The 13,310-nt window shown below is 44.6% G+C and overlaps 1 protein-coding gene across 1 annotated transcript; it reads right to left on the reverse strand.

Moving 5' to 3' along the window:
* Positions 1 to 3,130: 3,130 nt before the first annotated feature.
* Positions 3,131 to 13,294, reverse strand: UTP11 (UTP11 small subunit processome component). Its single transcript, XM_031684060.2, has 8 exons — positions 13,124 to 13,294; positions 9,968 to 10,029; positions 8,645 to 8,747; positions 8,165 to 8,278; positions 6,666 to 6,759; positions 6,440 to 6,570; positions 4,532 to 4,642; positions 3,131 to 3,803 (listed from the first exon to the last, which is right to left on the reverse strand). Exons 1-8 carry the CDS (start codon positions 13,184 to 13,186, stop codon positions 3,720 to 3,722), a joined length of 762 nt encoding a protein of 253 aa, XP_031539920.1. The 5' UTR covers positions 13,187 to 13,294; the 3' UTR covers positions 3,131 to 3,719.
* Positions 13,295 to 13,310: the final 16 nt, after the last annotated feature.

Raw genomic sequence — 13,310 nt, forward strand, 5'->3', positions numbered from 1 at the left:
CCTTAGGGGGAACTGGGAGAGAGCTGTAAATGAGTCAGGCTGAATTCAGGGCGGTGGGGGGGCTGCCCAGCTGCCTCTGTGGGGCACCACAATTTCATTAACACTTACTATCTGGGCTTGGCCGTCAGGTGACAGATGACAGGAGGAAAGGAAAGGGCTTCCTTTCCACCCTCAACCCCAAACACAACAGTCCTCAGACAAACTCCTCTTGCCGAGAAACAGCTCGGTCTTTGGCTCCGTTTCAGACCAGCCTCTACCACCACCTGCGCAGCACCAGCACCCTGACACCAGTCTGCTCCCCTCACACGAGAGGACATGGCCATGGTCATTACCAGGGCCACCGAGTGAAGCAGACAGGACTGGGCAGGGAGAACAAGATACCAACTCCAGTTAGGAGAGAGACAGATTAGACAGCTTCCCAGAAGTAATGATGATGGATCTAGGAGTAAGGAACAGGGAGATCCCTTCCAGGGAGCCTGAAGAAATGGGAGCGATTTCTTCCCTCTGACCAGAGAAGTTAGGACAGGAGAACCTGCAGCAGCATGAGCTGGGCAGGCTCTTGAACCTCCTAACTCTATGTGCTGGACTTAGGAAGGGAAGCTCTGCCCCCTTGGAATTGCGTAGCTTATCTGCTCCTTCCCTGCCCTTTCTGTTGAGACAGACCCAGGGAGCCGGCTGGGAGCCCTGCCAGCAGGGAGGACCCGTGAGCTGGCTGGCAAAAGAGAGTGCACCCTCTGACCCCAGGAGGCAACTCCAAGAAAGCTGCCAGCTCAGCCTCAAGATGGTAATTTCAGGTCCGACCCTGACTCCTCCACTCACCTGGGCCTTTGGGCCAGGACTCCCACCCAAGCGTCAGCCCACCCTTCCCCAACCCCCAGTATATGAGGCACTGGGAGAGCTGGAGGAAGGAGGCCAGCACCATACACCCACTTGCCTCACTGTCTCAAGTCCCAACAGGCTCCGGCCTCACCGGCCTCTGCAGGTAGGCAGAGCGAGCCTGCATCTGCTGGCTGCCTTCCCTGCTGGAGGACGTGCAGCTCAAATGGTTTGCTGCCCCACAGCCAGCAGCAGCGGAGACAGCCAGCCATAAACAGATGCTCAGAATCACACGCGGGGAGACCCAGACCACGTCTGGGTGGGACCACTCTCTAGACAACCTGGGACTCCCAAGACACTTTTCCTTCATGGTCCTCATTAGAAATGGGAGGGGAAAATCTTTTCCTGCCCAGTCCTTGTTTGGGGGCCACCCTCATCTCCAGCTGGGGGAGCTGGGGTGGAGAAAAATCTTTTTTCACAAGGGCTCTCCCACATGGCATTAAATTCAATAAACAAATGCATATTAAGCGCCCACGGAGTACAGGACGCTTTCTACAGAAGCAGTGTGCTAAGTGGACACCAGCATCCTGAGAACTAACCCCAGTGAAGGGGCAGCAGCTCCACCTACTGGGCTCTTTCCCACCCTGTCACCAGGAATCAGATTTTCTTCAAGAATAAAGCTAGGGCCTGACACTCTTGCTTCCGGGCCCTAAGATGTGGCAACAGGCTAAGCCTGAGCCGGGCTGGCTGCTTCTCTGCTGGAGAGGCCTGGGAGTCCCGTGTCGTCCAGGGAGCTGCTGGTCTGTATGAAACCTGAACCAGAAGAGCTCTGCCGACAGAAATGCTCTCCACTTCCATAGTTCCCCTTGGCACAGCCAGAGAAGGACACCAAGAGCCCAAAGCACCCTCCAGACCTGGAGGGGGCAGACCCTAAGGAAGCAACAGTCCCTCCCTTCCTAAGCAAGGAGCCAGGAGTCTGAGGTCCCAGTGGGCACCAAAACATCAAATTCCTGGCCTATTTTCCCAACCCACGAGGCTGGAGCATCTTAGGTTCATCATATCAGAATCCTTGGGTCTTAGTGACAACCCTCAGTTTAAGAGCAGTTCCCTCCCAGAGCTTTATCCTCTGACAGTGAGTACTCTGATTACTTGTACCCTGGAACTAATGGTACTGGGAGAGGATGGACTTTCCTGCTCCGTTTTTGGCCTGTGCACGTGCCTCTTCAAGCATCACTGTGTACCCAGTATCATGTGAAGCCTTGTGGGTGTGTAACCTGTGTACCTGGAGGTGTGTTTGTGAACCAGGGGATACACAGATGTGCACGCATCTGTGTTTCTGAGGCCTGAGCAGTCTGTACCTCGCACATCTCTTCATGTGAGAGCCCACGAAGTGTGGGTACTTGGTGTGGGCATGTGCTTCCACGAGAAGGCATTTAGGCTCACTGCCCTCCTCCTCCCACCTTCCTCCCCAGCAGGGGCAAGGGAGGGTCTGAGCAGCAGGATCAAGCTGTTTTGTCCCAGGAACAGACTGCTGCTTGATCTGTTTGCTCCTCAGTCTAGTCCTCACGTGATGAGTCCCTTCCCGGGGTCGGGTCTACGTTACAAGAATATTAACATTTACTCAGCTCAGCACCTCCCCAGGAGCGACTTCCTGCACAGGCACTTCCTTCCTGAAGGCAAAAGCTGCTCACTTCCAGTCCCCAGGCCCTTCTTCCTATTTTTCCAGGGCCCCCAGATCTGAATCCCACTGAGTATACCCTGAGGAAACAGGCTTTCATGTTAGGCTTTGTTCAAAAAATACAGCATTCATGGGAACTTAATAGGTTTTAACAATTTTTTTTTTAATCTTTAAAATCTACACAGAACTGTTGCCCCTCCAGGGGGTGAGGTATAAGCAAACCTCCCAGAATCCTGTTTCTCCCACATTTACTCTATGCTCAGTCCTGTCCTGACCGGCCTCAGCCTACCATCCCTACATGGGCAGGGAAAGGAAGGGTGAGGCTCGGGAAGTCTGTGTGTCTGCCACACACATCCTGGGGTCTGTATCTCCAGGGTGAAGGCCTGTAAAAAGCCACCGATAGCCTTGGAATCACGAGCTGGCCAGGAGGGCAAGAACCGAGAGCCAGGTCCGTTCTGATGGGAGATTCGTCGGTAAAGAAGAGGTGCCCTGTATGTTCCTAACCCCAAGGATTTCTACCTGCAGTCAAGTGTAAAGGAAAAAAATTTCCTCCTTCGCTAACTTATGAAGTCACCTGAATGCCCAGTAAATGACGAATGAATGAGAGTAAAATCAGTCCATCCACTGGACAAAACATTATGCAAATATTAAAAATATTTATTTTAATTTTTATGATAAGTACATATTACTTTTTAAAAATTTAGTGATATAATAAAAAAGAGCTAACAATGTAATAATAAGTGTAAAAAGCAGGCCATAAAAGTGTTTACTATAATTACAACTACAAGACACAGAAACAAACGGAAACCTGCACAAACCTTTACAAAACGGAGGAAACAAGCCAGAATGCTCTTGGTAGTTGCTCACCACCGTCTCCCTCCCCCCCATCACTGTGAGTATACAACAATTATCTGCTGCTCTTGAACAAGTATTGGGGTTTGGGATGAACTCATCTATTTTCCAAATTTGCCGTAATGAGATTATATAACTTTCATAAATAAAATAAAAATACATGAAAACAAGACTGATTTCAACAACCCACGAACAATTTAGACAGGGGAAGGGGCTTTAATATAGCTCGTAGCAAATGCCAGATCTATAATAAATTACAGTTACAAACAGGAAAACCAAATCATTTAGACCAACTGAATTTGAAGTTACTGGGGGAAAAAAAAACCCCATTAACTCAGCTCCATGCAGAATGACAAGGCATATCTACAACACGTCAACGTTTTCGACGACTCTCAAACTTGTAAATAGCTGGGGAGTTCACTGTTTCTTTCTTCACCTTTACCTTCCGAGTTTTATCCTACAAGAGAGTAAAAAGTTTCCAGTAAACAGCAGGACAGGGTTGTGTAAGACAGGAAGGTTAATGAACTACCTGTGAGGAAGCCCCTAATTCAGCGCGGCGCAGTGTTCAGGAGAAACAAAGCCCTTTGCCCTAAAGGCATCCCAGACACAGTGAATCAAGCCCTCCCCGGGCAACTATGTCAGTGCTCGCTGTGCAGAAGTCCTTGGGAAAACTGAGAAGACAGGCACTCAAATCATTTTTTGTAGGACTTCTTCTCTCACGGAACCCCAGCTCACAAAGACAGACTTAAATGACCTGCAAAGCTGAAGAACTTGACATTTAGAGGAATGATAATAATATGAAAGGGGCATCTTACAATTCCTCAGCTCTGCTATTTAACTACACAATGTTGTCTATTTTTAAACACCAGTGAGTGACACGCACTGTTTTGTTAACCTGTTTAAATGTTACAGATAGCTGCTCATAAGCCATAAAGTTCATATGCCACCCGATCCTACCCTTTGCTGTTCCAAAGCATTGACTAATAAGCCCCTCATTACCTTCTTAATCAAGGAACATTTCAACACTGTCAGAGAAACAGACACTGGCTCAAACCACTGCCCCTGAGGAGCAGACATTTTCAATGGGGTTGATTTATACACTGCTGAAATCCAGTCTCAGTTAAGACCTTTACAAGGTAAAAATAACACAAAATAAAATGAAGGCCTGAGGCTCTCTCTCCTCACCATAAGATCTTTGCGTGTCTGAATTTTCTGGGCAACAACGAACAATTTCTTCTCGCGTTCAATCCGCTGTGCCAGGCAGTCATACTGCTTCTGCCTTTCTTTAGCTATCCGCTGCAGAAGAAAACACACACGTTTTCAGTAAAACAATTAACAGGATAAAAATGGGTTAAGAAACTGTTTCTCAATCCACTTAGGCCCAAACGCATAAATGGTTTCATCAATTCTCTCCTTAGCCCGGAATCAATGTAACAAGATACTTTCAAGTTGTCCATTTTAGGAACAGCACATTCCAGAGCTCGATGGAACCTTGGAGACTTGCCCAGGGACACACGGTTCACCTGGAGCAGGGTCAGGACTGTGCCACGAGCCTCGCGGATCCCAGGAATCTTTCCACTACACTGAGCTGCTTCACCCTTTGTGTGAGAGCTGTGGTTACCTAAGGCGACGCAGGAATGAACCAATACTGGAAACCCAACACTAGGGGAGAGGAAAAGACCAGAAGAGCCACCGGGCAGTGTGCTGGTGTCTGAGAACTGAGGAACTCAGAGAGCAGAGGATTTTTTCAGCAGAAGCTGACCTGAGAATTCTCACTGCTGATGACTCCTCAAAGACCAACGGTCCTCAAATGTGGGGGAATCATAGACCTCTGAGAAACTGATGACAGTTTTGGATTCTTTCTTGAAATAAAGGTACACATGCGTTTGTACAAATTCATACAAACATATATACCCAGTCGCACAAAATTTCCATGTGAGCAGAGGGTGTTTACAGACTTCCTAAAGCCCATTCATGGACTGCCTACCCCCTCCAAGTGACAGATTAAAAATTCCCTTGCAACCCACCCACCGGCAATCTAATAAAATTAATTCTGCTTTAAACAAAATCAAAAGAAACAACACCACTAGACAAAAATGGCAAGATCCAAACCTTCCCAACTTCTCAAAAGGTGTGCTGGTGAAGTATTCTACACAGGAATTCGAAACACCCATCTCTTTAGGGACTCTGCCAGACTTGAGAAGTGTCAGTGACACAGCTAACTGAAAATACAACTAAATGACAAGCACGGTGCTCACTAGAACACCAGCCAGCCGGCTCCTCCGCTGGACGTGTTATCCACACAGAGGCGACCACTCCTGGGCCTCAAAACTACACAACCCACCAACTCGAGCACAATCTCACAGCAGTGGTTTCAGACAGCTTTTGTTTTCACTTTATTGCACAGACTGTCAAATTTATGGGATTACCCAATATAGTCAAACTAATTAAAGCAAGTTTAGCTGCCTCTGAGCTAGAGAAGCTGCTGTGAAATTAAACACTGGAAGCAAAGCTGATGGGTGTAAATGATTCAAATCAAAACAGAACAGCTGCCTGCTTGAAACACACTGACAGCATTTTTCTAAATGAATCAGTCAGAAGTGAGAGTTCAACTCCAGAAAACTTGGAGAAAAAGCATGTCTTCTGCACAAACACAGAGATGGAAAGCACCATAAGGACAAATCAATACAAAATTTGGGGTACAAATGCCTAATATGGAAGCCTTTTTGCTATGTGTATTCACTGCTAGAGGTTTAGTCTCAAAGTATACCAAATCCCTTCATGTTCAGTGTCCCCTGCTTTCTCTGCAGTTTTAAACTGTTGGCATGTTACAAGCAATGAAAACACAAAGCCCAGGGTCAGAGCTGGGATTCAAACGTAGATCTAGAGGCCAGAATTGCAGCTCCTGACACGATGCTACAGGTCCTCCAATCTTAGAAACAAGAACCCTCCTCCACTTCCATCCCCATCACCAAATCCTCCTTCCACTTTTCTAAAAGAATTTGGTACGTTTTCCACAAATAATTACATTAAGTGTGGGGGGGGGGCGAGATTCCCCTAAACTCAGACCTAAAGAAAAATGGAGAAAATTACCTTAAGTCGAGTCTGATGGTTCACTCCTTTCACTTTCTCCTTCTGCAGGGTGTCTATTGTGGGTCTATTAAAGACTCTGTCAACTAGTTCTGGGGCTGTTCGTAGGTGAGTTGCGATATCAAACTGTTCAACTAAAATCAAGAGAAACTTTAAGGCACTGTCTCTAACACCAAGCAACACAAATCAATATGCTAGACTGTCCCAGAAACCTTCAAACATTTCATACCTTCCTTCTTGGTGTCAAAAAAGAACACGTGCTTATTCTGTTGCTTCCCCTGGAAATCCAGCAGATGGAGCTCTGATTTTAGTCTTTCAATTTTCTAGAATACAGAATACAGTCTCCTTTTATATTTGGGTATCCAGGGCATCAGAAATGAATTTGCCAAAGTTTAAACCATTTCACATCATTATCACCAGTCAGCAAAGAATTTGCTTCATTCTTTTAAAAGAAAGGACCACTAAAATTTATCAAGCACCAACCACATATCAGGTACTAGACTAGGTGTTCCACAAAACTCATCTAATCCTTACAACAATCCTATGAGATAGAAATGAGAAAACAGCCTCAGGGAGGTTAATTTGTCCATAACCATGGGGATAGTAAACGGCAGAGCCAGAATTTATACCTAAGTCTGCCTCATTCTCAAACTTGACCTCTTTCCATTCCACCATGCTGACCATACTTTTTTCTTTTTTGAAGTATAGTCAGTTTACAATGTTGTGTCAATTTCTGGTGTACAGCATAATGTTTCAGTCATACACATACATACGTATGTTCCTTTTCATATTCTTTTTCATTATAGCTTACTACAAGATATTGAATATAGCTGCCTGTACTATACAGTAGAAACTTGTTTTTTTTATATATATAGTAGTTAGTATCTACAAATCTCGAACTCCCAATTTATCCTTTCTGACCCCCTTTCCTCCCTGACAACCATAAGTTTGTTTTCTATGTCTGCAAGTCTGTTTCTGTTTTGTAAATAAGTCCATTTGTGTCTTTTTTTTTAAGTAGATTCCATATATGAGTGATATCATACGGCATTTTTCTTTCTTTTTCTGGCTTACTTCACTTAGAATGACAATCTCTAGGTCTGTCCATGTTGCTGCAAATGGCATTTCAGTCTTTTTTATGACTGAGTTTAAGTATTCCGTTGTGTAACTATTCCACAACTTCTTTATCCAGTCATCTGTCATGGACATTTAGGTTGTTTCCATCTCTTGGCTGTTGTAAATAGTGTTGCTATGAACATTGGGGTGTATGTATCTTTTTTAATTAGAGTTCCCTCCGGATGTATGCCCAGGAGTGGGATTGCTGGATCAATCATCCAGTAAGTCTATTTTTAGTTCTTTAAAGCATCACTATACTGTTTTCCATAATGGCTGCACCAAACTACATTCCCACAGTGTACGAGGGTTCCCTCTTCTTCACACCCTCTCCAGCATTTATGGTTTGTGGACTTTTTAATATCGCCATTCTGACTGGTCAGATGATACCTCATTGCAGTTTTGGTTCGCATTTCTCTGATAATTAATGATATTGAGCATTATTTCATGTGCCTATCAGCCACTTGTATGGGACCATACTTTTAAATTATTATTATAATTAAGAATACTTCAAGATTGGAAATGTCAGAATAAATCAACTTGTAACTTGAGATCAATGGATTTCTATTTTTCTTCTTAACCAACAAAAATATCAGAACGAAGAGTTTTGGTTGTTACCTTAGCTTCTGCAAGCCTTTTCATTTCTATGTATTTGACATCCTGAGTTCTCATCAGTTTCAGCTGTTCTGGAGTTACTTCTTCCTTAGTCTCCTTAATAACATGAACTCCATCCTAGAATCCAAATTTAAAAGACACATTTGCTATTAGATTAAAATCATTAACAAGTCATTGGCATAGTTCATGGTTGGAACAAAGACAACCAAAAGCTACACACAACAGCCATCCAATGCACCAGGCCTCCGAGGAGCACACATCTAATTCAGAACCTCCAGTTATCCTCTCAGAACAGCTCCAGGGGCAGAAATGCATGCTGCTCACCAAGGGGCAATTTTGCCTTGGATACTGACCAAGAGCACCTGACCAACTGGAGAAGGGCTAAATAGCAGCCAAGGATCCAATCTCTCCATTCCCTCTCTCATCTTTATTTTTGCTACTGAGTTGGAGCTCAAAACACCAACTGCTCCATTAGGCACCCACCTGGAGTTTAACCCGGGTCATTTTATAGTAGAATTCATCTGGATTCTTTTCAAGAGCTTTCTTCCGGAGAGCTCTGAGGTATTCTTGCTTTTTCCGGTAGTCACTAAAAAGCAGGTGAAACAGGTTCATAACAAAAAAGAAAAAAAAACAAAAACACAAAACCACAACAAGCAAACTTTACAAGCATCTAATGATACATACAAAATGAAACTCACAAAAGCCAAAGCAATGGCTAGATCTGATCTGCACTCCACTGTCACGGATGCTGAGCTCCTCTCTCTGTGGGTCCTCTCCTACCCCAGTCCCACCCGAAATTAACTGTCCCCATCTCATGGAAGTTTTAGTACCATTTACATCATTACAGGGAGAGACCAAATAAAGCAGAAATTAAAACTCTTCAGACACGGTTCTGATGCAAGCTTGGGCACCAAGTGATCAAATAAGATTCAGAAACTACATGGTGAGCAGAGTGACTAGAACCATGGACTCTGCAGCCAAACTGTCTGGGCTCCAACCCTGACTCTACCACTTCTGGCTGAGTGCTTCTGGATAAGTTAGTTAACCACTCTGAATCCCAATTTAGTCTGTAAAATGGATGTGATAATAACGGTATCCCCAAAGGTTGTTGGGAGGAATAAACGAGTGTAAAAATGGTAACCGTCTTAGAACACTGCCTGGCCCAATAACAGACCTCATTATTATTATTTGCCTTAGAAACTCTGGGACCCAGAGCAATCCACTTAATCCATCATCATCTGCACCAAGAGTATAAAAAAGGACCTCAGCTGACATGCATGGCTAACAAATAATTGTGAAATATTCTGCAAATAAAGTGCTAAAGAAGAAGAAGAATGAGGATAATTGTTTTATAAAATTTTTTTGGAGTTCATTATCACCCACGCTCAGTCTCATGAATCCATCTTTCATATCTCTTCATTCCACATCACACATGGTGATGTAAGAGACTCAACCACTGGAATTTTAGATTCTATCTTGAACTTCAAGAAAAGGGAGAGAAAAAAGATTCAGCTTTTGGCTCAAACACCAAGGCAGAGGCAAATCAAAGCCACTATGAGAAAACGATCTGGAACAACATAATAAAAAAAAATTCACAATGCAACTACAGTTAAACAAATAACGCTCTGCCTAAACAAAGAGAGAAGTTCAGGGTCCCAGAAGAGTATCTGACAGGCTGCCAGAGCTGTGGCCATTTTATCAATGGCAGGAAATTATCCCCTGTTGGACATTCAGGGAATTCAGCTGCAATGCAGGGAGGTTGTAAGCTTTCCTGGCAGCACCTCTACAAGAGAAGATTGCACTCACTCTGCACGAAGTTTGTAATCTTTCTTTTTCTCCAGCAGACCCAGATGTTTTCGAAAGCCGGGCTAGAAGACAAAAGAAGAAAAAAAAATGCTTAGTTTCCTCAGCAAACACATCCCCAAATCAACATGACACCTGATGGGAACAAGAGTCTCTGGAGTGCTCAGTAAATCCATGTCTTGGGAGCCAATGTGCCGCCCTGTGCCCTCCCTCCCCCAGCTGGGCTCTGCCTGAGGCGGAGAGGCCGTGCAGGCGCCAGAGAGGTCACAAGGACTGCCATAGTAGGTTTCTTGGCCTATTAAGGACAGAGAAAGGCAACAATGACTCGGCACTAAGCAAGCAGTTACCAGCTGTACTAAAATTACTACAGGCTTAATCCAAGGGTTTATAAAATACTATGAAGGGAAAACATAGTAACAGGGAAGCAACTGTGGTAAGGGAGCTAAATTTAGAATCTGAAGAACTGAGTTCAAATTCAAGCTTTACTTCTTAACAATCTGTAACCTTGAGCAACTCACTTGACTTCTCTGAGGGGCTGTTTCCTAGCTATAAAACGAGAATAACTGTACTTACTTTTCATGGTTATCCTGAGGAGGAAACAAACCTCTGTAAGTGGTAGTGCCCACACACAGCTTGGCACACAGCAGGTGCCCAGCACACATGTACTGTTGTTACTGTACGTTTGGTACAAAGCATGAGAGAAAACCAAGTATGACAGAAAATACTTTCTCCGACGTGGAACTTGGATGGCACAGAGGTATGAGGATTAAATCTTGAGCACTTGATCTGCGGCAAGGCCAGTGCTAGACGCCTGACGACATCGTCATCCTAAGCCACATTTATTAAGAACTACTCCATCACAAAACAATCTACTATACTCATTACATGCAATCTCATTTATCCCCACACAATCATGGAAAGTAGATAAAGCAGACACTAATGTTAGCCCAATTTTCCAAAGGGGGAATAAGGTTTAGAGAATGACTGGCCCAAGAACATAGATAGAACTAGAAGGTGGCAAAGCTAGAACTAGACCTGCTCGATCTGGGGCTACAGTCTGTGCTCTTCCCCGCCCTCCTACACTACATCCTCTTTCACTATGAATAATCTCTATCTTTGACGAAGTGTGTAATTTCTCTACTATCTAAACTTGTGTAATAACTCAGGTGGGATTTTTAAGTCTCCTTTCTCACCTTCTACCCTTGAAGTGATGCAATAAAGAACGAAATATTTAAAATAACACCCAAATCCTCTTCTAATGATTTTTATTTTAATTATAGCCAACAATGGGAGGTTGACAGTAGAGAAGGAAAACTCTATGATCAAAAGAGCAACACGCGTCAGAAATCTTGAAATGTGTCATGTCCATTTGAATGTACATCTGCATTACAGAAGGAAGCCTAGCGCATACCCCCTCCATACCAAGTATCTTCCGTAGCTCCCTCACTTTCTCAGTGAAGGACCTAAAAGATAAAGTCCAAACTTTACCTAAACACAGAGTGCTCTCATCAACGTGTTTACCATCGTCTCCAGCCTGGCCTTCTCCTCACGTCTCCCACAAAGATCCTCCATTACTACTCAGACATGGCCATGTCATGCTCTTGGCCAGCCTTGAAAGCTCTGTCTTCTCTACGAATCCAAATCAGCTACCTACAACTGTACCTCTGGACACACTATTCAACCTCTTTAAATATCAGGTTCCTCATTTGTAACATGAGGATAACATTCACCTTATAGGGATGCTGTAGGATTATGTGAGATAATCTTTGTACAGTATACTGGCTGTACCTAACATGCAGTCAGGGATCAAAGAGTGACAGCTATTACTTCTGCCTTCCAAGTCCAACAAGTTTCACTGTGACGCTTTCTCTCATCATCTCTACTCTTCCCTCTCATGTTCCTCATTTGACATTTTTTGTATCTCTAATAAAGTTGCTTCTTTATTCAACTTTCAGTAGCCTCTAGATTCAAAACCCTTGGTCTGGTTCCTGGCTTTGCCGATTGCCAGCTGCAGCTGTATGTCTTTGGGCTAATCACTTAACCTACCTAAGCTTAGCTTCCCCATCTGCAGACGTAAGAAAATTAGAGTACCTACTTCCACATACCCCTGAGAGCTGAATAAAATAACAAGAGCAAAGCATTTTGCACTTTGTCTGGCTCTGGCACACAGCAAGCACTTCTAGCTATTATTACTTTTTAGATAGGTCCAAAGTGGCAAAATCACACTATTCCTCCCAATACACCACTGAACACACAGCAAGTGCACAACAAATGTCTGATAAGTGCTATTAAGCAGGAAGACTAAACTGTGGTTGGGAGGCCTTAGTTCCATCCCATCAGTCAGCGACGCAACTTTAGACACATTCTTCTCTCTCTCTTCCCCATATGAAAAGTGAAGTTGGACTAGATAGCCCTACAGGCCTTTCTAGATTGGATATTGTGATTCCTGAGAGCAGCAAAATAAGTTGATTCTGCATACATTAAACAAATTTCTACTCAACTTCCCCACACAGACACACCCTCCACATAAGTCCTACAACTGTTTATTCGACCTGAATTTGGTGTTTGTGACCAGGCAAGCCAATTTTGCTCTTTGGGCCTCAGTTTCGTCATCTGTATAATGGAGACGAGAAACACCAATATTACAGGGTGAGACATAAACAAAAAGTATATGTGGCTGATATTCATGAGCCACAAAGCCCAGGCATAATGATGATATCACATTAATAACACCAATCTCTTGGGGCTCAGCCCGCATACGCAGCGAGCGGAGCTGGGTATCTTTAGATGTGGGTTCCTGTTCCAGCCGGGGCACTTATCAGCAGTGTGAACTTTGACTTCAACTTCCCCAGAGAAGGTCAAGCACTTTATACACAGAACCTCACTTAACTACGTCACTAAAACCTTGCCAGATAGCTTTGATTATCCCCAAAGAATGGGGATAGTCGTGCTCTTCCTACAGAATGACAATTCCCTCCTCCCGGAACCGCGAGGCTCCGCCCCAGCCACCCCGGCGTCGTTAGCATATATTTGCATCTATTTGCGTGTAGCATCTCCATACAGAAAAGACCAGTACCCGCAGATGGCTGGGGGGAGGGCTTGGGTGAGAGTAGCACATGGAGCCACCGGCCAGCCCTCCTTGGCCCTGTGCGGTCCTACCTGGCTTCGCTCTCGATGTTCCCGCTGCCGGGACTTAGCCGCCTTCCGAAAAGCCGCCGCCATGTCTGTTCACTCCGGCAAAAGCTCAGTAGACGACGCCGGTTCCTCACTGCCTCAGACGCCGCGTCCACTGAACCTACCGGAAACAGGCCAAGCCAGTAGCAGCTTAGAACCGCCCACTTCCTCT

The sequence above is a fragment of the Vicugna pacos genome, chromosome 13 (genome assembly GCF_048564905.1).
Source record: "Vicugna pacos chromosome 13, VicPac4, whole genome shotgun sequence".
Lineage (NCBI taxonomy): Eukaryota > Metazoa > Chordata > Mammalia > Artiodactyla > Camelidae > Vicugna > Vicugna pacos.

Coding starts and splice junctions, on each gene's coding strand:
- UTP11 (XM_031684060.2), bottom strand. CDS start 13,186: ATGGCGGCGGCTTTTCGGAAGGCGGCTAAGTCCCGGCAGCGGGAACAT. Junction 8,279..8,644: donor TGACCCGGGTTAAACTCCAG/GTGGGTGCCTAA, acceptor TTTGGATTCTAG/GATGGAGTTCATGTTATTAA. Junction 3,804..4,531: donor AGACACGCAAAGATCTTATG/GTGAGGAGAGAG, acceptor ACTCTCTTGTAG/GATAAAACTCGGAAGGTAAA.